Source organism: Panthera leo, chromosome C1 (genome assembly GCF_018350215.1).
Source record: "Panthera leo isolate Ple1 chromosome C1, P.leo_Ple1_pat1.1, whole genome shotgun sequence".
In the NCBI taxonomy this organism is placed as follows: Eukaryota; Metazoa; Chordata; class Mammalia; order Carnivora; family Felidae; genus Panthera; species Panthera leo.
Genome location: NC_056686.1, coordinates 191,212,302 through 191,237,010, shown reverse-complemented (window position 1 = coordinate 191,237,010; position 24,709 = coordinate 191,212,302). Strand labels below are relative to the sequence as shown.

At 42.1% G+C, this 24,709-nt stretch overlaps 1 protein-coding gene across 1 annotated transcript in view; it reads left to right on the top strand.

Moving 5' to 3' along the window:
* Nucleotides 1–10,798: 10,798 nt before the first annotated feature.
* Nucleotides 10,799–24,709, top strand: part of DYTN (dystrotelin) — a 53,096-nt gene continuing 39,185 nt past the window's right edge. Inside the window, exons 1-6 of the mRNA XM_042953101.1 lie at nucleotides 10,799–10,943; nucleotides 12,244–12,307; nucleotides 15,047–15,121; nucleotides 18,238–18,439; nucleotides 20,226–20,311; nucleotides 20,828–20,928. Coding sequence (XP_042809035.1) covers nucleotides 12,289–12,307; nucleotides 15,047–15,121; nucleotides 18,238–18,439; nucleotides 20,226–20,311; nucleotides 20,828–20,928 — 483 coding nt within the window. The 5' untranslated portion in view covers nucleotides 10,799–10,943; nucleotides 12,244–12,288. The remainder of the gene's footprint in view (nucleotides 10,944–12,243; nucleotides 12,308–15,046; nucleotides 15,122–18,237; nucleotides 18,440–20,225; nucleotides 20,312–20,827; nucleotides 20,929–24,709) is intronic.

The window sequence follows — 24,709 nt, the reverse complement described above, 5'->3', positions numbered from 1 at the left end:
TCGCACTTTTACTTTAGCTTAGATTGAATGGGTTTCTGTTTCTTGACACTGAAAATAAATAGAATGTTGAAAGGAAAGCCTAATATTTTTACCATATAATTGCATGGTTTAAGTAAAAATTACAGTCTTTATTAAAGCAGTAGTAGTCAAACCAATATGCTCATATATTTTCAAGCTAATAGAACCCTTTACAAATGCCAATTAGGAGCTTTTGAAATCCCAGGAGTCACGTTAGAAACTGCTGATATCTGTGCTTTCCGTGTAGTTTCAATAGATCTTACAGTACAAATTACTTTCTGAAAATTCAGGGAAATTTTGGATACTTCTTCATTGCTTCTACACCCTTATGATTCAAGGCTGTGACCAACGTCAGCTTGTTTCCAAAGTCAGCACCTCATTTGATGTTATTGTAAAGAAAACTTAATGTCTGTCAATGTTGACATTGGGTGAGATGTCGTTCCCTGATCCTACCATTTCCCCTGCTTCTCCTTGTGCTATTCTCAACCGAAGCAGTGTGACCACAAAGAACAATAACTGGATGGGAAGTCACGTGGTGCTCTACGCATCACGAGGCCAGTATGTGGCGGCTATTCCTCAATATACAGGGCTTCTTTATGGGAAAACCACACTAGATTGGAAAATGTGGCTCAGACCAAGAAACCTAAGTAAGGCTTCCTATTCCATTCTCCTTGAATCAGGTATGCTAGTCACTTATCAACAGGAACCAGCCAGAAAACCTGGAATAGAGAATATAACCATGAAGATCCATCACCTTTCAAGGCAGTGGTCCTGCCCCTCAGTGATAGGCTTTCCGGTGGGTGAAGCCCTGACCATTCAGATATGGTGAACATCATTCTGAACATCATTCAGATTGGTGGACATCTACAAGGGGCTATAGAGAGACAGGGCAGAGTTTCTCCTTTTTAGAGATGCTGTAGGACACATCCAGTCCCATCCCCAGCAGGCTATTCTTTCTAGCATGAACATAAGCTATTATATGTTTGAAACACCATAGGATGACCAGGATATTCTAGGATAGGCTCCCATCGGAGCACAGACCAAAGTGATATTAATCATTACACATAGTATCACACATTTGTCCCAGATTGATAGAAGATACGGAATTATACCGGAAGGAAAATATTAGCGTTTGCTATTTGTTTGACAATAATGCCGGGACCATTCCGAAAACATCTCTCAGAGAGTTTTGTTTTGTTTCAGCTAAGGCACTGGCTGTCACAGTAGCCTGATAGGTATGGTCGACCAACTTGGGAAATCTCAAGTCTGGTTTTCCCATTAGAAGTAACTTGAATAGGAGGTTATAAAAATGATTTCTCTATGTTATTACAACTGCCATGATAAAGTCATGCGGGAGAAATATTCAGTAGAAAATTTAGAATATTACTCGAACAGAGGCATCATGTGAATAAAGTAATTATTGGTCCCAGAAATATAGGTTAAGTGTATATGTTCTTATAACTACAGCAAGCACTGTTACTTGCTCCCCATACAGCCCTGTCCCCATTACCTTGACTGACAGAACTCCAATTTAATTGGGATGTACAAAGGCCCAACCCTAGGGATGCATCTTGCTAGATGTCATCTACTCTCACGTCCTGGTGATTGGTCCGGGGGCAGGCATGGGATCCAGTTTTGTGCATTGACACATAAGAAGTCTTCTGGAGGTGTGTGGGAGGCAGACAGGGTTCGAGATGAATAAATGGCATATGGAAAGAAAGCACTTGGGCTTCCACCTACTTCCTTCCTGCTTAAAAATTTGCTCTTCTACCAGGATAGAATGCTTGCAGCTAGGGCAGCCATTTTGTGGCCATGAGGAGACACATCACCAGTATGGTGCCACCAGGAAGGTGGTTGTGTGGAAAGAGAAAAAGCCTGGCACCTGGGACTGAGACCTTGATGAATTAAAAGAGCCTCTGAACCAACTCTGGGCCAACTTCAGAATTTCTGTCAAATGAACAATGAACAACTTTATGGCTTAGGCCTCTGTTAGTTGTTAGCCAATGAATATATACATATATATATATGACCATATACACTTACGGCCAACAGCTAGGTAACCTGATAGAGAAATATCTTTCAATTTATTATTTGTCTCAGAGGAACGAATAAGAAATGGATTTATATAATTTAAACAACTGACTTCTCTCACTCAGCCAAGCTCAAAACCTTTATTGACTCCTATATTTGTAATCTTCTTCCTAATTCCAGTTAGTAAATGCCTCGTTTGGTCCTAGGCCTGTGTTTTCCAACATTAGCATGTATCATAATCATCTTTTTAAACAGATTGCTGGGCTTTACCTCCAGAGTCTCTGATTCAGTAGGTCTCAGGTAGAGCCTAAGAATTTGCATTTTTAGCAAATTCTCAGGTGAGGCTGCTGATCTGGGGAAGCACACTTGGACGGACACTGCCTAGCCTACAGGCAGTCACATCCTAAGTCAGCCATATCCCCAGTTCCCTCCACTCACACCTACACCCCAGACAGTTGAGTCTGAATTTCATTTTCTAACCACAGGATTCCTCTCCATACTCACCAGTAAATTGTTTTAGGTCTCCTTGATGCTATCCAAACTGGTCCGCCACGATCCTGTGAGCCTTAGGTTTGTGCCCTGCCTGCTTTTACTTATACCATTTGCCCTGCCTGGAGTGTCCCCAAACCTGACCTCATTGAAGCCTCTTTGGGTCTCACACAGTGGGTGGCCTTCCCTCTCTTGACCAAATCCTTCTTTCTTTCTTTTTATCTCAGAGAGAAAAAAATTGTGGGACTTCAACGCCTAGAAAGAGGTTAAAGAACCTTTTTCCTCCCTCTGTACTCCCTACCAGGTACAAGCGGGGGATAACATCCCACATAACTGTCATTTGCTCCTTTGCTGGCCTTAACACAAACATTTTTAACTCTAAAATTGCCTTGGCCCAGAGCCGAACGTCCACTCATTCTGCAGAGGACACAGAAACGTTATTCAGGCTTATGGCTGAAAGCTACTGGAAGCTAAACCAGTAACCCTCCCAAGAGTAAGTGCTTGCTGCATCCTTCACATTAATTTCCTCCGGGCAGAAACTATGAGCCCATGGACACATCTGACCACCACTTTCTCCCTTCACTGGTACTAAGAAGAGTGATTTCTATACAAAGGGTCCATAAGCAAGGTTTTTGCAGAATGCACGCAGTCTCCTCCCTTCTCACAGGTGGGCTACCTATCCCCGGGACAGTGGCCACAAACTGGAATGTGTCTTGCTCAATAACAACATGCAACGGTCACACTCAAGTAATGCTACCAGGCAAGTTTTCATCCTCAGTGCCCAACAACTACCCATTGTGAGCTCTCAGTCCCCATGCTGACCTATCAGCGGTATCTGACATAGTTGATAATTTACCTCTCTCTGGTACCTTTCACTTGCCTTCAGGGCATGACTCTCTCTTGGCTTTCTTCCTATGTAATCTCCATGAAGCGCCTCACTTTTTCCTCAGTATCCTTTGCTGACTCTTCCTCTTATCCCTTCACAAGGTTGGAGAGACTCTGAGGACCTGCCCTCTGTTGTCTTCTCTACCTACACTCATCTATTAGTGATCCTAATCAGTCCCATGACTTTACAAGCCATCTATATGTAAGTAATTCCCAAGACTGTATCAGCAGGGTGTCATTGCTTCCAAACCTCAGGTTCATCTATGCTGCTTAATATTTCCAGTCAAACGGCTAATCGGCAAAGAAACTATCAAGTCTCAAATATGTTGGGGCGGGGCCCCGGGCTCTGCGCTCTTCCAGAGCCCTTTCTCCACTGTGGCGTGGGCCCCGTCCAAGAAAGGGAAGGGGAAGCCACCGAACGTGTCCCTGGCGGAGGTCCAACCCAAAGACTGGCTCGTCCTCTGCAGGCACAAGTGTCGGGGCAGTCCGCGTCCACGTTTACCCGAGCCCAGCCAACTCGGTCACAGTTGAAGTTTCGGGTGCCCGTGTTGGACCCGAGACCGCGTCCCCACGCATCACACCTTCGTTAGCCGGGCAGGCCCTGGTGACAGGCCGCGCACAGCGCGGGAAGACCTTCTCGGCGAGCACTCTTCAGGTTCACGAGCGGACGCACACCGGGGAGAAGCCTTTCGTGTGGAACATTCGCGGGCGATCTTGTACCATCAAAGGCAACCTGAAGGTGCACATAGGACGCATGGGGCCAACAGCAGCTCGGCACGCCCGGGGGGGAAGGAGGCTGGCCATCCAGGGCACCCGGCGTCTGTTAGGAACTGATGAGAAGAGAGTCCCCGAGAGGTTTCCCAGGAAACCCTGGCCCCTGCATGGAACGTGGGCCCTGTCGTCTGGAGCCAGTACAGCACCGTGCTCGGGGGAGGTCTGGCCGTGACGACCAATGAAATCTCTGTGATCCGGAGTGGTGGCATCCTGGCCCACAATGGGGCTTGCTGCCTTGGGGACAACACCGCTGTCTCCACGATGGGTGGCTCCCAGTCGGCTATCAGCGTCCAAGTGGAAAGCCCGGACGCTGCGGACCGCCTTCCCAAACCCCAGTTCCCTCACTTTCGGAAGAAAACAGGATTGCAGGCCTCTATGCTCTAGGAGAACCCTTGTGAAGCAGAAGGGCCAGGAGAATGACCCGGCTAGAACTGTACTTCCTTTTCCTTTTTATTTTTCCTTTTTAAAAGAACCCATCCCTTCCTGTGTGTTTTCTTACTGATGTGCAAATGATGTTTTTACAGTTGCGATCACAGCGTCAGGCAAGGCTTACAATCAAATGTTATGTTGCTTGGCAAAAAAATAAAAATAAAATAAAATAAAATTGAAAAAATTGAAAAAATAAAAAAAAATTGGAAAAATATTGAAAAACATACAAAAAAATTACACCCCAAAATGAAAAAATACAAACCACAACAAAAACAGACTAGATTTTTTTTTTTTTTTTTTTTTTTGGAAAGAAGCAGGTCTTGCAAAGTAGCTTTGTTACTTTTAACAAACTGTATGCATAAAAACCTTTGTACAACCTAGAGTAACTGTTTCCAAAGACTGTTCCCTTATTTCAAGTTGGAACTTACTGACCTGCAACAGAAAAGACAACTGTTAGCCTAATTGGGGGCTGGGGATGGGGGTGGGTACTATATACTTCCCTGGTAACTGACTATATGTGCATCCATGGACAAGATCAGTCATCTTTAGAGTCTTTTTTTGTATAACCCCCAACGCTGCACCCATCTTTTTTTCTTTTTTAACTAAGGTGGTAGAATTTCAAAATTCCTTCAACCTTGGAACCTTAAATAGGATGCCCTCAAATGGACTGCTTTAAAATTTTTCCAAGTTTATTTATTTTTGAGAGAGAGAGAGCGCGCGAGTGGGCAGAGAGAGAGGGAGAGAGAGAGAATCCCAAGCAGGCTCTGCACTGTCAGCATGGAGCCCGATGTGGGGCTTGAACTCACAAACCATGAGATCATGACCCGAGCTGAAACCAAGAGTCGGATGCTTCACCGACTGAGCCACTCAAATGCCCCTGGACTGATTTTAGTCCTTAGGGAGTCAGTGTGTGTTGCTGCTTTATTGAAATACAGTTCAGTTGGAGCCCCAAACATACTTCCTATGCTTTCCAGATGCCTCCTTCCTGAGCCACCAGGAGAGGACCCTCAGCTGACTTAATTTGGTTCACATGTGCCTACCCTGTTGAAAAACTGGGTTTTCATTCTTGAAGAAACTCATGGGAAGGCATGTTTCTCATAGGTCCACAGACTAATTTGTACGAAAATGTCCTTGGTACGACTTAAGCCAAGTAATTATGAAGATTGTTTTGAGTATTTCATGAAGGCTACGAAGTTGGAACAAGTAAGTCATGGGTGTGAAAGCTTTCACTGGTCTGCCTCGTTTATTTTTATTTTTGTAGCCATCATTTCTATTTTCCTATTTTATGACCGCTCAAGTGTTCTGACGCCTTGTCTTCAACCTGAGTTGGTGCGGTGGGAGTGACTGGACATTTAAGATCTCTTTACGGGTCTTTGTTTTAAACTCCCCCCTTTGCGTATATGTAATATGCAGCAAATGAGGACACATTGCTCTAGTGGATGAACAAGAGAGAAGAAAGAAAGACCTTAATTTCTCAGTGAAGAAGTCTCCTTCTATGTGGAAAAGTAGATCAAGACTGTTATCAAAAGTTTGTCTTCGTTATTGCACTTTCTTACGATCCCCCCCAAAAATTTTTTTGCCACATTGTGCCTTTCCTACTGGAATTGTAAATTGAATACAATTTTACACCATATGCTAAAATACAATTTAGCACCTGTTTACACTGTGAAGTGGATATTGTCATATTGAATGCATGATCTATGGAGAAACCCCTGTAGTCTTACCTGCTGATGCTGTGTTGTTGGAGGATACCTTTTGGATGGTTTTTTTTTCCCTTCCCTCCCCGCCCCCCAGAATGTTTTTGATCCCTGTCTTCCAAATTCTGACAATATTCATTATTAATTTTTTGAAGTATGAAAGAAAAGGAAAACCAGTGAGTGTCTAAGGAGGTGGGAAGGTTACTACAAGGGTGACATTACCTCGGTAGAATCCACCACCAAAGTCTATGCTTCATCTTTGCAGGGTTAGAGGTATAGTTTGCACTCACCAGTAGTGACCTTCACATAAGCGAGAACAAGACTGATGATGGAACAAGAATGCCACTTTATAAATCTTAGAGTCAAAATAGAACGACCAAGGATACCAGATGTCCGTAGCTCTGACAGTGAGTTCGCTTCCTGTGCAAGCTAGATGGAGGCAAGGTAACAATCCGAAGGCTTAGTCAGAACAAGGAAAAGGATTCAGATGTTTTGGAAATCGGATGGCCTGAAACTCTAACTTTCATCTCCATAAGAAAGCCATATACGATACAGGCTGGTTGAGATGGGCAGGGTGCCCTCTTTCTGCTTGGTGCCAGTCTCTCTTGATTTATTTTTTCTTGAGTGCTTATGATAGGTCATGCAGTGCGGGAAGCAAGCACTGAGGACACAAAGCATAATTCTGCTCCCAGTTCTGAGCTGCGGGGTTTCCTCAGCACAAAGCAAGACTCCTACTCCAGCTGGGTGTTCTACAATTTAGCTCAATTCTGACACTATCTACCTGGAGATAAGATCAGATCTCACAGGTAAAGAGCTGTCTTACAAGACTGCCCCCCCCCCCCCCCCCCGCCACGACCCCACTTAGGTACCAATCAAGTTGTCACCTGTGCTTCTGATCAACCAGCTTACAGATCAGAGGTCACAACAACCCTGTCCCTGGGTTCAATTAATTTGCTAGAGGGGCTCACAGAATTCAGAGAAACATTTTGCCTACCAGATTACCAGTTTATTACAAAAGGATATGTAACTCAGGAGCCAGATGGAAGGGGTACATAGGGCAGGGTATGGGGAAAGGGCACCAAGCTTCTGCACTCTGTCCAGTGCACAACTCATCCCAGATCTCCACGTGTTCACCAATCCATGAGCTCTCCGAACCCCACCATGTTGGGATTTTCTGGAGACTTTGTTGCATAGGAATGAGTGATTAAATCACTGACCATTGGCGATTAATTCCATCTCTAGCTCCTCCCCCCCCCCCCCCCCCCCCCCCCGCAAACCAGGGGTAAAGACTTAAAATTTGGTTCCCCTGGCAACCAGTCCCCTCTTTTAGAAGGGGCCAATAATTGCCTTATTTGCATAACAAAAGGTATGTTAACCCTCTCATCCCTTAGGAAATCTCAAGGGTTTTAACAGCTCTATATGCCAGAAAGACAAAGACCACATACATATTACTTATTATAAATCATAATGTCACACAGGGACAGACAAGAGAAAAGGGCTCTTGTTCCCGCCTTTGAGGAGCTTGCTTTCTATTAGAGAAGAAAAATAATAAGCCAGTCAACCAGTTAATATAAAAAACCAAGAAGACCACAGTTTGTGCTTGCTTATAAGCTATGAATCAAGTAGAGTGATGTATTGAAGCCAGTTGAGATGGGGGGGTCGTGAAAGACCTCAGCGAAGCCTAAAGGATGAGTTTGCAGCCTGTGATCAGTGTCTCCCCTTCTACCCACCCCCACCCATCTCTGGAAAACACCATTCTACTCTCTGTAACTATGAGGTCAACTTCTTGTTTTTCAAAAAAGCCCACATGTAAGTGAGATTGGGTGGTATTTGTCTTTGTGCCTGGCTTACCTCACTTAGCATAATATCCTCCAAGTTCATCCTTCTCGTCGCAAAGGGCAGGATTTCCTTCTTTTTGAAGGCTGAATAAAACTCTATTGTATATACATACCACAAAGTCTTTACTCATTCATCCGCTAATCAACACTTAGGTTGTTTCTATATCTTGGTGACTGTGAGTAATGCTGCAATGAACATATGAGTGCAGATATCTCTTTGAGATACTGATTTTATTTCCTCTGGGTATATACCCAGAAGTAGGATTGCCGGATCATATGGCAGATCTATTTTTAATGTTTTTGAGAGATCTCCGTATTGTTTTCCGTAATGGCAGTAACAATTTACGTTCCTACCAACGGCACACAAAGTGTTCCCTTTTCTACATTCTAATCTGAGTCGATTTTCGTAACAATTTTTCCTTGAAGTTGTTCATGCGTATGTAAATATGTGTACAAAGCCATCCTGTGATTTACGTAAGGGACTACGTACACATGTTAGGGTGCAAGGTGTCAAACCCCTTCTTTCTCTCTTGGGAGTTAGAGTCTTCGCATGTATGTGCAAAAAGCTGTCAGATAGAGGGTGAACAGAACCCTGGCTGCCTCAAAAATCAGTCCCCGTGCGCAATAAGCAATGGTCACCCAGTCTCTGGTTGGTGTGCAGCCTGCTATGTCCAAACCAGGGCATGCTGGGATTGTGCGGGAAGTTTGAACCCTCTGCCTCCCTGCTTCCTCAGGGTGGGGCTTCTCTGTTTCAGGAGGCAAAGAATATCAATTATACATTACGATTTACGGGACCTACTGTCATATGCCAGCGAAAAATGCCCCCTCACTGAGGATCTATGGTGTAGTACAATCGCAGTAACTGGCTTTGATTTATAACCCAAAACATCCTATGAAAAAGAAAAAAATCTTACTGTGACCAAGCCTACCTGAGCCTGAACTGGGAGGTACAACAGTTAACTAAACCTTTCCAGAAGTAAGTGAAACCAAAACAGTCCTGGGAGCCCTCAGCCTGTCCCAAAACAGCCAGACTTGCAGCTCAGACTATCAGTTGCTCATGCTCACGTGCTTACGTTACTTTCCGACAAACCGTGGTTTCTTTTGTATGTACTTAAATACTTGTCTGTTCAATGATGTCATTTTGACTGGAACTTTGGACATTTGTTTTTGTTGGTGGCGCTATGATTCTTGAGCCACATAATTAATCAACACCAGAGGGCTGCTCAGATCTCAACAGTGCAGCGTTTAGTAAAACATCCCTCTATCACCAATGCCTCTGATACTATATTCCTCGATCCAGATATGGTGGAACATGAACCTCGTAAGTACGATTTCAGCTTTGAGTCTACAACATGCAAAAGACAGAGATTTCACGTGAGAGAAACTTACTCTCTTCCCACATTGTCTTATCTGTTCCCAGAAAAATCAATGTAATTTATCTATGAAAAGGCAAATGGCGGGTTGTTTTTTCCCCTCCTCTTGATCCACGTGAGCCCCATTGTTAATCAGTTTTTCATTCTTTATTTTTTTAAACACAGAGTCAATTTTATTCTTTTTTTTAATGTTCATTTATTTTTGAGGGAGAGAGAGAGAGAGGGAGGGAGAGAGCATGAGTGAGGGAGGGGTAGAGAGAGAGGGAGACAGAGAATCTCTGACAGTGCAGAGCCCGAGGCGGGGCTCATACTCCTGAACCAAATCGTGAGATCATGACCTGAGCCAAAGTTGGAGGCTTAACCAACTGAGCCACCCAGGCGCCCCCATTTTTCATTCTTTAAAACATCCCAAGTTTGAGTTTAAGAAAACAATAGTGTGACACTAATACTTTTCAAAAAGACAGGAATACATTGACCATCCTTGGATATCATACTTTTGAAAACTGATTTTTACAATGAGATATTCTGGAGTGGATTAATGACCACTTGTCATAATTGTTTTAAGTGCCTCGATTGGGACTGTGGACTCCCAGACATTCTGGCTCTTCAGGGCAGAGAAGTAATATACTCATAAAGTAATATACCCACACTTTGGGTTCTAACCCTTTTGAAAGGCATGTTAAAATCAGCTCTTTACTTCCCCGGCAGTCTGAAAACATTAGTAAAGTTCTAATATATTTGGTTCCTGAGACGTCACTTTTTAAAAATTTATAAAACCGTATTAGGATTCCTACAGGTTTATTTTTCATCTGAATTTCTTAAAAAGTAAAGACGTTTTCAGGTGCTACTCAAAACTTCAGAGGAAATGTGTACTTGTGACAAATCATTCCCATTTTGAAGACCTGCGTTATATTTGGTGACTTTTAAACTGTGTAGCAATACCTCTGAATTTATAAGAGTTAATCAAATGAATTAGATTTCATTCCCAGGTCACTCTTATCTGGGATGGCCAGTAAGGTGGCCATTAGCTGGGATGTGGAGGCTTTTTTACCGGTTCATAATCTCTACGGTAGCCCCTGCTCTCCATAGCACCCAGAAGATGCTTTACTTGCCTCTCCTACACATGAAAGTAATGCAGAAATAGCCATTGAAACAGAGATGTAGGAGTAGCCTTAAATTATTCAAGATCTTTATTACTAATGAATGCACTTTTGTGAGGCCTTAAAAAGGGTGCAACTTCAATGTCATTGTTTTACAGGCAATTGCTGCGCAGTCAGAACAAGACATCAGCTCTCCATAGGAATGCCACGTCTGGAAATCTGTTATGACTCAGCTTTTCCCTCTTTCAAAACTGCCGAGTAACCTATACGGACTCTTTGCTAAACTGCTTCTTCCATAAAGTCCGAAAGGTAAGGAGCTGACGGGAAGGTGGATCAATTTCATCTCCAGCTGTACTGTTGATGGTACAGGAGGCTGAACCCTTCTCACCTACCTGGGGGCTTTAGGAAGAGCTCAAGGGAGCAGTTGTATGCCCCCAAGGAGTTCTAATCTGATTGCCCTTGCTAGAACTTTTCAAAACAAATCTTACTTGAATATATTTGGAACTTTCCTAGTTTGGGGCAAGTCAGGGATGATCACTATCGCTCTCATTTTTAAATAACTTATGTAATCAATTTTTGTTTGCAAAACTGTGCCATTAAATAATTCATTCATTAGAAGAGGAGGAAAGTGCTATTTAAATTTAATTGTCATGCAACTTTAAATTCTTTTTTATGTTTATTTATTTTTGACACAGAGACAGAGCGTATGTAAGTGGGGGAGGGGCAGAGAGAGAGAGGGAGACACAGAATCCAAAGCAGGCTCCAGCCTCCAGGCTCTGAGCCATCAGCACAGACCCAACGCGGGGCTCAAACCCACGAACCGGGAGATCATGACCTGAGCCAAAGTGGGATGCTCAACCAACTGAGCCACCCAGGCACCCCAATTGTCATGTAACTTTAAAAAACAGTTCTCAACTGCTTATGTTAAAAAATGGGTTTTTTTTCTTAGAACTGTGTAAGGTTTCTTATAGCATAATCCATTAACTTATTCTTTTTGTTATAAGTTCAAAGATTTATTTATTTATTTATTTATTTATTTATTTATTTATATTTATATGTAGTCTGAACAATAGTTGCAACATGAAACAGCAGGTAGCTAATTGACTACTCTCTTTAAAATAAAACATCAATTGAATTCTGTGTTCAATACTCATATATGCATATTTGTGATAAGGTGTTCAAATGGATAGTATTTGTCAGAAATTTAATACATCGATTATTTAGTATAGTACTGCTAGAAGCTTAAACATTGAGAGCCTCAAATTTTGCCCTTAAAAATTCAAGTAAATTTGTATTTTCTTGAAATGAGAATCTAGTCTCCTGCTAAAATTATAATGCCTCAAAAGTTCTAAGTATTCACATATTAGCCTCAGAAGCTGTTCTCAATTTCTGAGGTACAGCCCCGAATCCCTTCAGGCGTGGCCAGTATAAGAAGCCTCTACCCCTATAGTCCTTATTTTTATTCTCCAAGGAGAGTACACAGGCTCTCTGAACACCTTTTCCTCATTGCTTCACAGGGGAAATGGCTTTGCTTAGTGGTCTTTTTGTTTCCCCCCCTTTCCCCTTCCACTGCAAAACCTTTCTGCTTAAAATATGGATTTATTTCCAGCTCCAGGGGCCCTCTTACCAACTGCCATTCTAAGAAATTCCTGAAATGGATCCAGATAAACAAGGTGAGTACTATTGTCAAGTTTCTGAGCACAGTCTGTAAACAAAAAAAATTAGGCACAGATGCTGTATTTTCAGACCTCCGAGTTACAGAACAGTAGACGTTTGGCATCTGGCTGAAAAAGAAACCAGTGGGTGATTGAAAAGATATTCTTTCTTTTTTTTTTTCAAACAGAAATTCATAACGTATGGAAGAGAGTTTAGTCTATTGTCCCCAAAGCACCAAAAGTAATTTAACAAAAGATTTGTTCTCAATATAATTACACTTTAAATTGCTATTCACATATAGCTTGTCTTATTTTTGTATATTTTCTTGTTTACTGTTAAAATGACATCCTTATACCTATTTTAATGTCAGGGGTAAGTTCACAGTATTATGGGGGCCCAAAGTTGGGGGAAAGGTCTCACAGCTGTCACTATATAAATATTTGATAAATGGGCATGGGGACACCAGTGCCCCTTTCTACCAATATTTCTGAATGCCAAGGTAGGCCCAGGACTGGCTCGTGACATTTTTATTGCTGAATCGAGTTTCAGCCCTATTCTGCTACCTGAAATCTAGAGTGTTCACTTGCTTTACGTAAACCTCGGTCATATCTCAAGTGATTTATCTGAAACGACATATGGATGAGTCAAATCATCTTTGGGGTTCCCAAATTGAAGCCCTCATTGTAATAAGCTTCATACGAAGAGGTAGATAACCCGTTCAAAGCCCGACGTTCTCTCCCTAAAGGGATGCCTCCCGAGTTTAGTGCCACCAGAATCACCTGGACCCTTTGTTAAAGTGCCACGCTCCACCCCCAGAGTTTGTGACTCAGTAGGTCTGGGCTGGGGTCTGAGAACACGCGTGTCTAACAGGCTCCCAGGCGGAAGCTGCTTGCTGGAAGCCCTGAGGACGACCGGCCAAAAATCTCTCTTTCTGGATCATCGCACTAGAGATGATGCACAGCTGAAAGATAGGTTATTGCATTCTGTCTCAGCAGACATATTGATGTGCTGACACGTATTGATCTGGCTAAGCAAAAATAAGAATCGTTTAAAGCAACACGTGTTTCCCAAATTGCTTCCATGAACAAGACCATATGCAGCTTGTATTATTTCTTTAAGCATCTGAAACTACTCTCTTCATAGCTTTGAGCCTGAGACGTCAAGGGATTTCTTCCTTTCTTGAGTTTTCTCCCACCAACAGGAAAGCAAAAAAAAAAAAAAGCCTTTAGGAAGCAGAGCTGGTAGTGAATCACCTGGGATCCTCATTCATTTGCCAGACTGTACTCTGTCACAGCTTGCCGCGCTATGCTGCATAACTTCATCAGAGGACGCTGCAAAACGCAATCTGACAGGAGTGCACTGGGCCAGATGGTAGGGCAGCTATAGAATCGCTCTTGCACCCATGACAGCATCTGGGAACCCGCAGAGCCCCTAGTTTGCTGATTTTCGATATTCCCTTGTTGCATCGGAGTGGAGCCAGGGCACAAAAACTGGCCAGTTTCCAGAAGGAAAGACAATGTTGGGCATTACATTTTTGTAAAACTATTTCCACACCGTGATGGCTGCTCTCAATTTGTTTTCCTTCTCCAGATTATAGGGCAGAGGGGTTTCTGACTTCTCCATACTCCAACACTGGACTCATCTGAAAACTGGAAAACATTTTCCAAACATAGGGAAATATTAAATAACAAAAGATTTAGCACAAATTGTAGCTTCTTTGATATCGTTGCATCTGTTCAAAAAAGGGGCGGGCGGAGGGAGATGTGGAGAGTTCATAGGATTGCTTGTGTAATGACGTTTTAAGGCACATTTACCTGAGGTAAATGGCTTCCGCTCATGATCGTATATCGATCACTGAATTCGTGTACGTTCCAGGAGAGGCTTTCGGTGGCTCTAACCCCCGAAGGGTGGATCTGACCTCGTTCAGCACCATAAGCCCCTCAGTGGTTTAGCATAGTGGCTGGCACTCCGTATCCATATGTGCAACAGCTAGAACTTTCCCCCCACAACCCTCCAGGGCACGAAACATTATCTTCTCAACCAAAACCAGGGCATTGTGGCTTGGTAGGCAGTTCAGATCCAGTTAAGTTTGGGAAGGAGCCATGCCTTAAAGACAGACAAAAACTTCTAAGCTTCTTATGCTGAACATCCCATCCAAAGTATTCAGAATTTCTTGTACAGGAATGAGCCTCTCGCCCCCTTCAGGAAAAAGAGAACCGTAAGTACTAAGAATTCAAGAAACCAGAGATATCCTCTATGAACAATTTGGCAAACGCTCCTAGAAATTAAGCTCCACGGGACAAGGATTTGTATCTGTTTTGTTAATTGCCATAGTTCAGAGGCCTGGAATCGTGCTGGGGCCATACAGTAGGAGTGCAATAAACATTTGCTGAACAAATGAATGGATGGAGAGTTCTGTGCTGTCTTCATTTATAAATATATGTGTGTACATCTGACTACAATATATTAACAAAGTTGAGTTTATATTCTACACAGAGTTTTTTATCCTATTTGTTTCACAAGCTGTTTCCTTTTTATTTAAAATGTTTAGTGGACTCAGAGGGTACCCTCTAAGGTCACTTGCAGCCTAGGACATTTTTGTTGTTGTCGTTGTTCGCAGGTAGGAAAAAGAGCTCTAAGACTGTTTCCTCACCTGCAACAGTGAGCTACGTGATCTCTCAGATCCCCCTCTTGGATGTGGGGCTTACCTAACAAGATGGTCTTTTTATTTATGATATTTCATCTTTTCTTTACAGATGCTCTTAACAGTATTGAGAATTCCATTTACAGAACAGCCTTCAAATTACGATCAGTGCAAACTCTGTGCCAATGTAAGTACAGGCTCTCGTTAAAAACTCGAAATCATCTGATCCTGATGTGTGATGTGAAATTCCAAGAGAAAACAAGTACTCCCCCATGTGAGCGACTGCTGGGTCCGGAAGGTGTGATCTGTGCATTCACCACATTAGTAACAGAGAAGGTGGAGTGGGGAGAGGGGGGGGACACACCTTGCGTGTTCCACACGCGCGTAGCTTCACCGACAGGAGACGATAATTCGTGGATGAGGATTTTATTTTAATTTTTTTTTAACTTGGTTTCTGGACATGTTTTTGCTTGTTTCCTTTTCAGGATAACAATAGTGACACAAAATAAAATTACAAAATAAGTTTGGAATCTCCACTTGTAGATTTAAGCATGACAATTTTAAATTCCTTCTACCACATAAGATTTGCATTTGAAATTGTACCTCTCTCCCTGAACGTGCAAAAGTATATTCAGATGAATAATCCTTGGGCCACAAATTTTAAAACTATCTCAAGAGTTCTCTGAGAACTGCTTTTTTTTCTGCATTAAATTTGTATCTGCTTAATTGCTATGATTTTCTTTTCTTATACTGTCATCATAGGCAAACTAAGGTAAAATGTGGTAAAGATGTTTATTTATTAAAAATTCTCCAAAATGAAATAGACTGGGCTCTCACTGTGAAAAATAACAGGGATTCAACATCTCTAATAAGTTCTGTATTTTGCATTATAAAATCTCTTCATACTAAATGAAGTTGTGTTACACATATGACATTTCTCCTGAAGGCTGAAATTTTTTTAGGGGTTGCCTGGGTGGCTCAGTGGGTTAAGCAACTGACTTTGGCTCAGGTCACGATCTCACGGTCTATGAGTTCGAGCCCCGGGCTGGGCTCTGTGCTGACAGCTCAGAGCCTGGAGCCTGCTTCGGATTGTGTCTCCCTCTCTCTCTGCCCCTCCCCTGCTCACACTCTGTCTCTTTCTGTGTCTCAGAAACAAATAAATGTTTTTTTTTTTTAATTTAATAAGTAAAAAAAGAAATTTTTTCATAGTTTACCTTCTGCCTTACAAGTTCTAGAGACCAGTGGTTTTCAAATTATGCTTTCACAAAGTGCACATGGATGCTATTGAACACAGCAGGAAAGGACGTGGGAAAGGGAAGTACAGGCAAGTGAGGGAAATGTAAAAGATCATCTCTTCAACCAATACAACTCGTTTTCTCTATTTTCTCTACTACATTCTGTAAAAGGGTCCTTTGAAGAAAGATTCTCGGCTTTTTAAAAAGATTTATTATTATTATTATTTTTTTACTTAGCAAGGCAGACAAACTCACTTGTAAGTATTATTTACTCTTCCAGGAATCAACAAAAGGCAAAATATGCTCACTGAAGGTTTACGCTCAATTATGCTATTTTCTTGGGGAACTTCTCCATTAAAGAAAGTTAGCAGGGAATGTCTGTGTAAGCCCCTATCATCAACGCCTGAGTACGTACAAACGGCACAATTTGAGGATGTACCTTTTTGAACTTTTTATTACCCCTGGCATTAGAAACCGAGTATAAATAATACTCCTGGGGATATGAACAATACACAAAACCAGTATTTCAAAGTTCTGCCTAGAAGCGATATCCAAACAATAATCTGAAAACAAAAAAGTCCCCAAACCAGAGATAAAGCACACGGTGAGCTGCAGACGGCGGGATCCCAGAGCATCGCGCATAAATCTTGTGCTGAGACGAACAAACGCGCTCCACCGTTATCTGTTTTGCTGTGATACCGAACTCGTGGCAGGGGACAAGAACGCCTTGCTACCGCATGCCAGGCCAAGGGGATGCGTCTTGCGATTGAGCAACGATAAAACGGTTTGCGTCCTCCACCACCTGCACCCAGGGTTTTATTAAAGCCACATCCTAAAACCTACTCCTCCCTTCTGCAGACTCTCTTTGAAAGCAGTATCAGAGAACAAATAAAAACTTTTATTATACTTGCTAGATTCCTTATCTGCGAGGCTGATTTACGAGGTAGAGAAAAGCAGGGTCTTATCATTTCACACACTGGAGCATTTTCAATGCCAGCAGCTCTGGGTGCCACTGACATCATCTGTCAGATGGTGCAAGTGGGTGTTTATTAATTTTGTCTGTTATCCTCTGTCGGCAAGAAACCGTAGGGTTAGCTCTATTTCATTCTTCCTTGAATTCATTGCCTTGTAAAATTTTTAGGAGGTGGTAAAAAAAAAAAACATAAGAAATAAACCATTATTTTTTGTAAGCAACTTTATTAAGTGCCTTCCCTAGATAATAATACCGATGGAAGGGAGATCAACAAAAAGAAATATTACTGAGGCAAGGAAGGGACTTAAAGAGTCTCATAATTCAGCAACTGCTCTTTATTATAAAGATCACGGGTTGGTTTGTTTGTTTTTTTTACCTTAGGCAATTGCATTTTAACACAATATTCCTTCTGCAGCAAAGGTGCAGACATGGAAAACTATATTTGAACACAAAAGGTAAATTTACTCAATTCATTTAATAAAGAGTATAAAAATGTTTTCGCCACTTTTCAGCACAGTGCCCTAACTTCCTTGGAAGGCTGTTTTTCAAATTTCTCACATTTTCCCCTTTCAACTTCATTCTATAAAGCAACATCCTAGAGGTTATGCTGGCAACAATCTGGTAACAATGCTGTACTAACAGATACACTTTTCCAAAATCAAATCTACTATCAGAAGAATAGGACCTGAATTCTACACAAGAGATATGCATCCAAATAGTGGTCGTATCTAATTCCTTTTAAAGAAAAGAGCTGCCAGGGCACCTGGGTGGCTCCGTCGGTTAAGCGGCCGCCTTCAGCTCAGGTCATGATCTCGGGGTCTGTGAGTTCGAGCCCCACGTCGGGCTCTGTGCTGACAGCTCAGAGCCTGGAGCCTGTTTCAGATTCTGTGTCTCCCTCTCTCTGACCCTCCCCCGTTCATGCTCTGTCTCTCTCTGCCTCAAAAATAAATAAACGTTAAAAAAAAAAAAAAGAAAAGAGCTGCGATTAAAAAAGTCTTAATTAAATGCTAGATGACATTTGCTTTATTTGAAGCCTTTATATGAAGGTTTTGTTCCCATTGGAAAATAAGACAACTTTTCGTTTGCTTCCTACAGTGGACTTGATGGACAGCTCTCTGATTCAGCACATCCTCCTACGTCACAGTTTCTGGGAAGCAAGAGAGAGCCCCCTCTCTGTGCAGCAACTCTTTAAGGCTCTTCAGGAGCTGTTTCAGAGAGTCAGGGCGGAAAATCCAGGACAGGTGCATCCCAGAGCTTCAGAACTCACTCTGAGCCTTCTCACAGCGACGTATGACAGGTGAGCATGTGAAGGTCACACTGTGACCTCAAGGGCAGTGTTTAGTCACCACTGGTCAGTGACCATTTGGTGTTGTCTAAGGTTTGCTTAAGGTTTGATACATGAGAAGGCTTCTTTGTTGTCGGCAAATGTATTATTCATTCAGCAGAGGAACGAAGAAGCACACGTTTATCAGTTTCACTAATACAAAAGACCCAGGGGTAGCAAAAAGGGAAAAAAAACAAATCCACATTACTTTTGCTTCACACAAACTCGTTTCCACTCTAGACACACACACACCTTTTGCCAGGGTGATTGTATGCCTATACACGGAAAAAAAATCACACTTTTGTCTTGAGTTCCTGGTAGCTTATTTGTTTGCTCATTTCCTTGTAAGCAATGATCAGTTTTTGTTTTGTTTTGTTTCTCAGGTGCATTAAGGTTGAATAACCTGTGTGTGGGTGGCTAACCTATTGTCTTAGTCTGTTTGGGATGCTACACAAACGTACTGTAGACCGGTGGCTTAAACAACAAACGTTTCTCATGGTTCTGGAAGCTGGGAAGTCCAAAGCCAAGGCGCCGGCCAGTTCAGTGTTTAGTGAGGACTAGCTTCCTAATTCACAGAGGACTACCTGCTCACTGTGTCCTTATGTGGTGAAAAGAGTGAGGGAGTTCTCTGAATTCTCTTTTGTAAGAACACTAATCCAGTTCATGAGAGCTCTACTCTCATGAACTAATCACCCCCCAAAGTCCCACCTCCAAATTTCATCACATTGGAAGTGAGAATTTTGAAATACAGGTTTTGGGGGGACCCAAACATTCAGTCCATTGCACCTGTAAGCCAATTTAGACCATGTCAAAGGCTTTATTGCGCATGCCATCAAGTAAATGGTGTGTGTCTGTGTGTATGTCTGTGTGTGTGTGTCTAGGTATGTGTGTGCTTCCCTGGCTCTGGGGTCCACCGTTCTTCTGTCCCACTTCATTTTGTTTACCTTATTTGGTCTTGACTTCATCCTGTAGAATGGACTTCTAAAAATCATAGTAAATATTAAACATTTGGAAAGTACAGAAAAGAGTACAGAAGAAGAAAAGTCACCCTGAATCCCACCTTCTGAGGCAACCACAGTTTAACCATCTGGAAAATGGTTAAACAAAAGGAAACAGTGTTTCCTTTTCCAGTTTGTTATTTATTTTTTTATTGCATAAATAATATAGCAACATGTTTTCAAGCTATTTTTTTCATTATTTCAGATTCCTTAAACATTATGCTTTCGACTATCGTTTCTAATATCAACGCCTGCCTCTAGAAATCCTCCTACCCGTGAGACATTGTTCTGCGGGTTTGAAACTGTGAAGCCAGTGAGCCAAGAACAATTAGGCTCTACGTGAGGGCCCATGAACTGGTGGATTTTGTATATAAATGCTTGCTCCTTTTGTCTTCCTTTTGTGCTTGTATCTTTGGTTTCCAGACATGTATATCCTAAGGACGTGACCCGGCCTGCTCCGTGAAGACAGGGGGTATCCCTGTTTCCCTGGTGCCTCGTACAGTGCTTAGCACAGAGGAAGCACCCAATAAATAATTGTTGGGCACATGAATGAATGAATGGATGAATGAACGAATAATGAAATATTTTAAGTCAAGTTTTACTCTGTCAAAAATCTAAATAGCGGAAAACAGACCATGAAAAATGTGAACTTGGAACACAAGGTCAGAAGCGTCCGTTCATAGTGATTGTCTTTATAACCCACGTCACCCAGAATCACCCTGCCTTTCCCATCCTGGTCTCTGTGTTTTGTTGCCCTGCAGCACGGGAACGGGCTTGCTCAAGCTGGCACCTGTGGCTGCTGCCCTGATTGCTCTCTGCGGGGACAGCCCTCTTACGAAATACAGAGGTAACATACATAAGAATTTGGATGTATCGAGTGCAGTGACCTCCAAATCTCCAACACACTGTCTCCTTCATTCATTCCCATTCCCTGCCACGTGGCTCTTATTTGATATGTCCTCAGCGCGGTGGAAGTTTTCAAGATGTCCATCTATATGTTCTCATTATTCATAACTTTGTTATTCTTGCTCCTTATTCGTGTGGGAATTATCCAAACACAAGTGGTTATTATTCGTTTAAAGACTGGGATTCTCCTCGCATCGCCATTTTCCAGCCTCCTGGTCTTCATCGCCGATGTGCTGAATTATCAAGAGGTTGAAATGTGAATTGCTTTTCATTAGTCATCGTATTATCTAATTTGGGAAACCTTCAAAACAGCAAGCAAATAATCAAGAAATATACCTTTCCTTTCCGTTTCCCTTCACACCTACAAATAAACTGTTTAGAATTCAAGGCACATATTCTTCGAAGACGTATCGCAAGTATTCAATTTAAAGATTTCTTTTTCTCCTTGTATGTCTAGCTCTTTTTCAGCTCTATGCAGAAAATAACAGGGGAGGTTATGATTCTGGGGCACGCATGACTCGAAGGGTTTTGAGAAACCTACTAACAGATCTACAGCAGGTAAATCTCCAATACTTAAGAATTCTAAATGTGTTCCAGTTATATTAGCCACCTTTGTTATTAAGGAATATGGTTTTCTACTGTGTCAATTCTATGTTAATGTAGTTCTCCATGCAATCCCTCCCCTCTATAGCCACTGCTCTTATCTGAGCATAGGCCTAATCTTTTACAATCACTTCCTAACTAGTTTCCCCAACTCAAGCTTCTCCTCCCTCCAACTCTGCCTCCACCCTGCTGTCAGTGACTTTCCAAAATGCAAATGTCACCCGCATGCCTAAAATTCCTCCTTGGCCATTCCTGTCTATTGAACAAAGCCTAAATTCCTTAGCATCATATGAACAGCTTTTCTGGGGCAACTTGGTGGCTTAGTTGGTTGAGTGTCTGACTCTTCATTTTGACTCTTGATGTCAGGCTTCTTGCTGAGTATGGAGTCTGCTTGAGATTTTCTCTCTCTCTCCCTCTCTCCCCGCCCCCCCCACCATCTGCCCCTCTCCCCTCTCTTTCTCTTAAAATAAAACAAAAAGAAATGAAATGAAATGAAATGAAATGAAATGAAATGAAATGAAATGAAATAGAAAAACAAAAGAAAAGCTTTCATGATTTGACCCAATCCTTCTCTTTTCAAAAAGAGATAAAATCATGATTTTTATAGGAATACAAAATGAACATGTGTCCAAAAAATGTATTTAACTTGTTAATTGAAAGAAAGCATCAGCAAGATGTTACAAGTAGTTAAAAGAAATAGCCCAAGAACAAACAAAATGATAGATAAGGAATATTAAAATGAATTTGCAAGTGGATGAAAGATTGACTTTTGGGGGACGAGGGGGAGGTTGGTCATCAATCAGGATGGAATTTATTTGCATGTCTATAGATGAGAATTATTTATATTTCAATCTGGTTTCTACTACAAGTTAACTTTAATTTTCTACAGAGTTGTAAAATAACCTAGTCACACGATATGTAATGATGCATGTCTCTGTAGGTTCCAGAATGACCATTGAAAAGATATCCAGTGGTTTCTTCTGTTTGTTCCATAGTGTTTAATTTTTTCTTACCTTTTGTACACTGATTTCACTCCTTTGTATCAAAATCCTTACTCTGCCCAACATGTACCAAGTTCTCCATGCCTGACTTGTGTGGTTCCTTCTATCTCCAACAGCCTGCGTCTCTTTTCCCTTGGCGAATACTGTTCATGTCTCAAGTCATTTAGATTATTAGTCACCCCCTCACTAAAAGCTCTTTAACTCCCTGTGCATAACTTTGTTGTCAAATTTCGTTGCATTTATTGCCAGATATGTGGCTTCCACACTAGGCTGCTTCTCCAGGGGAAGGATTCTATTGCATTCGTGTTCACGTCTCTGATGGCTTAAAAAGTGCCTGGTAGTAAGGCCTTCGACAAATGTTTAATGAAAGTATAAATGAAATTCAGTCCTGAATACTCAAATAGTTAACATTTGCATCATTTCCTGTGCTTAAAGAATGTACAAATGTACTGCTGTTTTTAGCCTTGCTAGGTGAGGGAATTGAACCTCCTTAAAGTAAGTATGTTACTTAAATGTTAAACTGATAATAAATGATGTGTCTGAGCAAGAACTTCTACAAATGGATTAAGCAGACTCCAGATTGTCTTCTGTGGAAGTGGTTGCTCTCCCAGCATAACTTTTACCCATTTCGAGAATGGTTCTACTTTTTTTCCAGCCCCTGTAAAATCCCCACATTAGGCTTTCTGCACTATGATGCCATTAAATGGCTTTCTATCATTTTTCTCCTGGGTCTCCCTCCTGGGTCCCCTTCTTCCCTGTAAGGGAGGAAAAAAATAATCTTTTCTTCTACCCATTGTAAGGTTCTCTGGCTGGGGCCCTGTAAATTAGACTGACAAAAGACAGATTAACAAGAGGAGAACAGACAGAAATGTATTAACATGTATACGGTGCACACACATGGGAGTACCCAGTGCTGAGTAACTCAAAGGGATGACTAGAATTCAGGCTTACATATAATCTCAAGCTAAACAAAGGGAAAGGGTTTTGGGCTTCCTGGTGGAGAAGGAAAGTTATGAGAAGGTGACCAGGAAAACTCTGATTGTTTAGTAAGGTTTGTTGTGCGGATTTAAGTCAGTACCTTGTCCATTGATCAGAGTTGTCAAGACCCCTCCTCTTTCTGGTAGGGAAAGAGAGACACCCTTGGCAGACGAAAATTTCCTTTATAAATAAATGTACATTTTCTTTACAAAAGGAAAACTTGTGCCCTGCTTTTAGAGCTTTTCCTGCATCTGCTGGTTTTCAATGGCCTTTAGCTCAAAATAATCCATATGCCAAAGAGGCACATTTTGGGGTGGCATATTCTGGTACTCTTCAGGACCAAGAATTCTGAACTGGGGAAGGTCATGAAGGGGGTGGGTAAAGAGGAAGATTATTAGAACTCTAGGACAGGGAGTATGGTTCAGAACAACCTATCCAAAATTACCTGTGATTTGATTTGGTCTTAATATCTTAGGTTCATATTGATCATGATAATATTTAGTTTATTCTGGAAATTCCAAGTAATAGTCAATAGGTTCATATTTTTTAAATGGAGTAATGATTTTGTTTTTAATTTAGAAGGTTAAACTTCAGGCATAGCTATTGGTGATTGTGGCACACGGATCCCACTGACCCTTAGGCATATCTGCCATAGCAGAGGCACCTAGCCCAACACCCCTCACATCTCAGGGCTCGAGCTAACGGGGAGCCGGGGAGATTGGAAGAGTCTGTCCATCCATTTCTGCAGGCAGACTTGTAAGACTGGAAGGCTTAGGTGGATGTCACGAAAGTAGGTGGACTGAGGGGCATTTTCCTTCTCCCGTAGAAATCCTTGTGTTCACTTTCTAGCTACTGTAGCTTGCCCCAGGCTAGCACCGTATCCAACAAACCCTAAAGCTCTGTCCTTGTTCCAGGCTCAACTGAGGTCAATGAGCTGCTGAAATGGCAGCTCGAGCAATGCTCTGTCTGCCACCGGTGCCTTAGTAGGCTCCTGAGAGAAGTCTTTGGAAGATGGAAATTTGCATAGCAAATTATCATCCCATTGACTTCCATTACGAACTCAGAGATGGATTCCCATAGAAAATTCCAGGCCCCGTTGTGTGATTCAAACCCCTCCCCTAAGGATCCTAATTATCATTTCAAGTGGCATTCTGCCTCTGCTAGTGTTTCTAGCCACATGGAATCTTCCATAGCACACCTGCAAGAAATTAGTCAAATGGACAATGAATCCAGACAATTTTCACACACACACTTAAAGCCAAAATGTGGAGGTGAAAGCCTCCTACCGAAGTGAGTTTTCTTTTGGCCGATGGCAGAATCACAGAGCTGGCAAGCCGGCTCCATCTGATCTCCTTCCCTTGATTTGCATGAGGTCGACCCCCTTTCTCAGGGCTCAAGAACACCCTCCAACTAATTTTCCAGTTAGTTCATCAGCACTTATAGACCAAAGTATGGCCAATGAGTCAGTTTTTCAGACAAAGGCCAAATGACGTAGGGAGCAGTTACTTATGTTCAGCTGGTGACGGGGTTATTATCAATTTAAAGTACAGCCATCTTGTCGCTGTTACGAAAATGTTTGTTGACTCCTGCCTGGCTAATTGTCAGCAAAGTGGTTCTAAGTGCCACTTTCCTGATTAGAAGAATGTTTATTCGAGTTGATGGACTCAGCAGGGGGGTCTTTGAAATTACTTTTGAGCTTGCAGGCGATGCCTCCTGACAGCCAGTGCTGTACAAGACATCAGACGCGAAATTAGGAC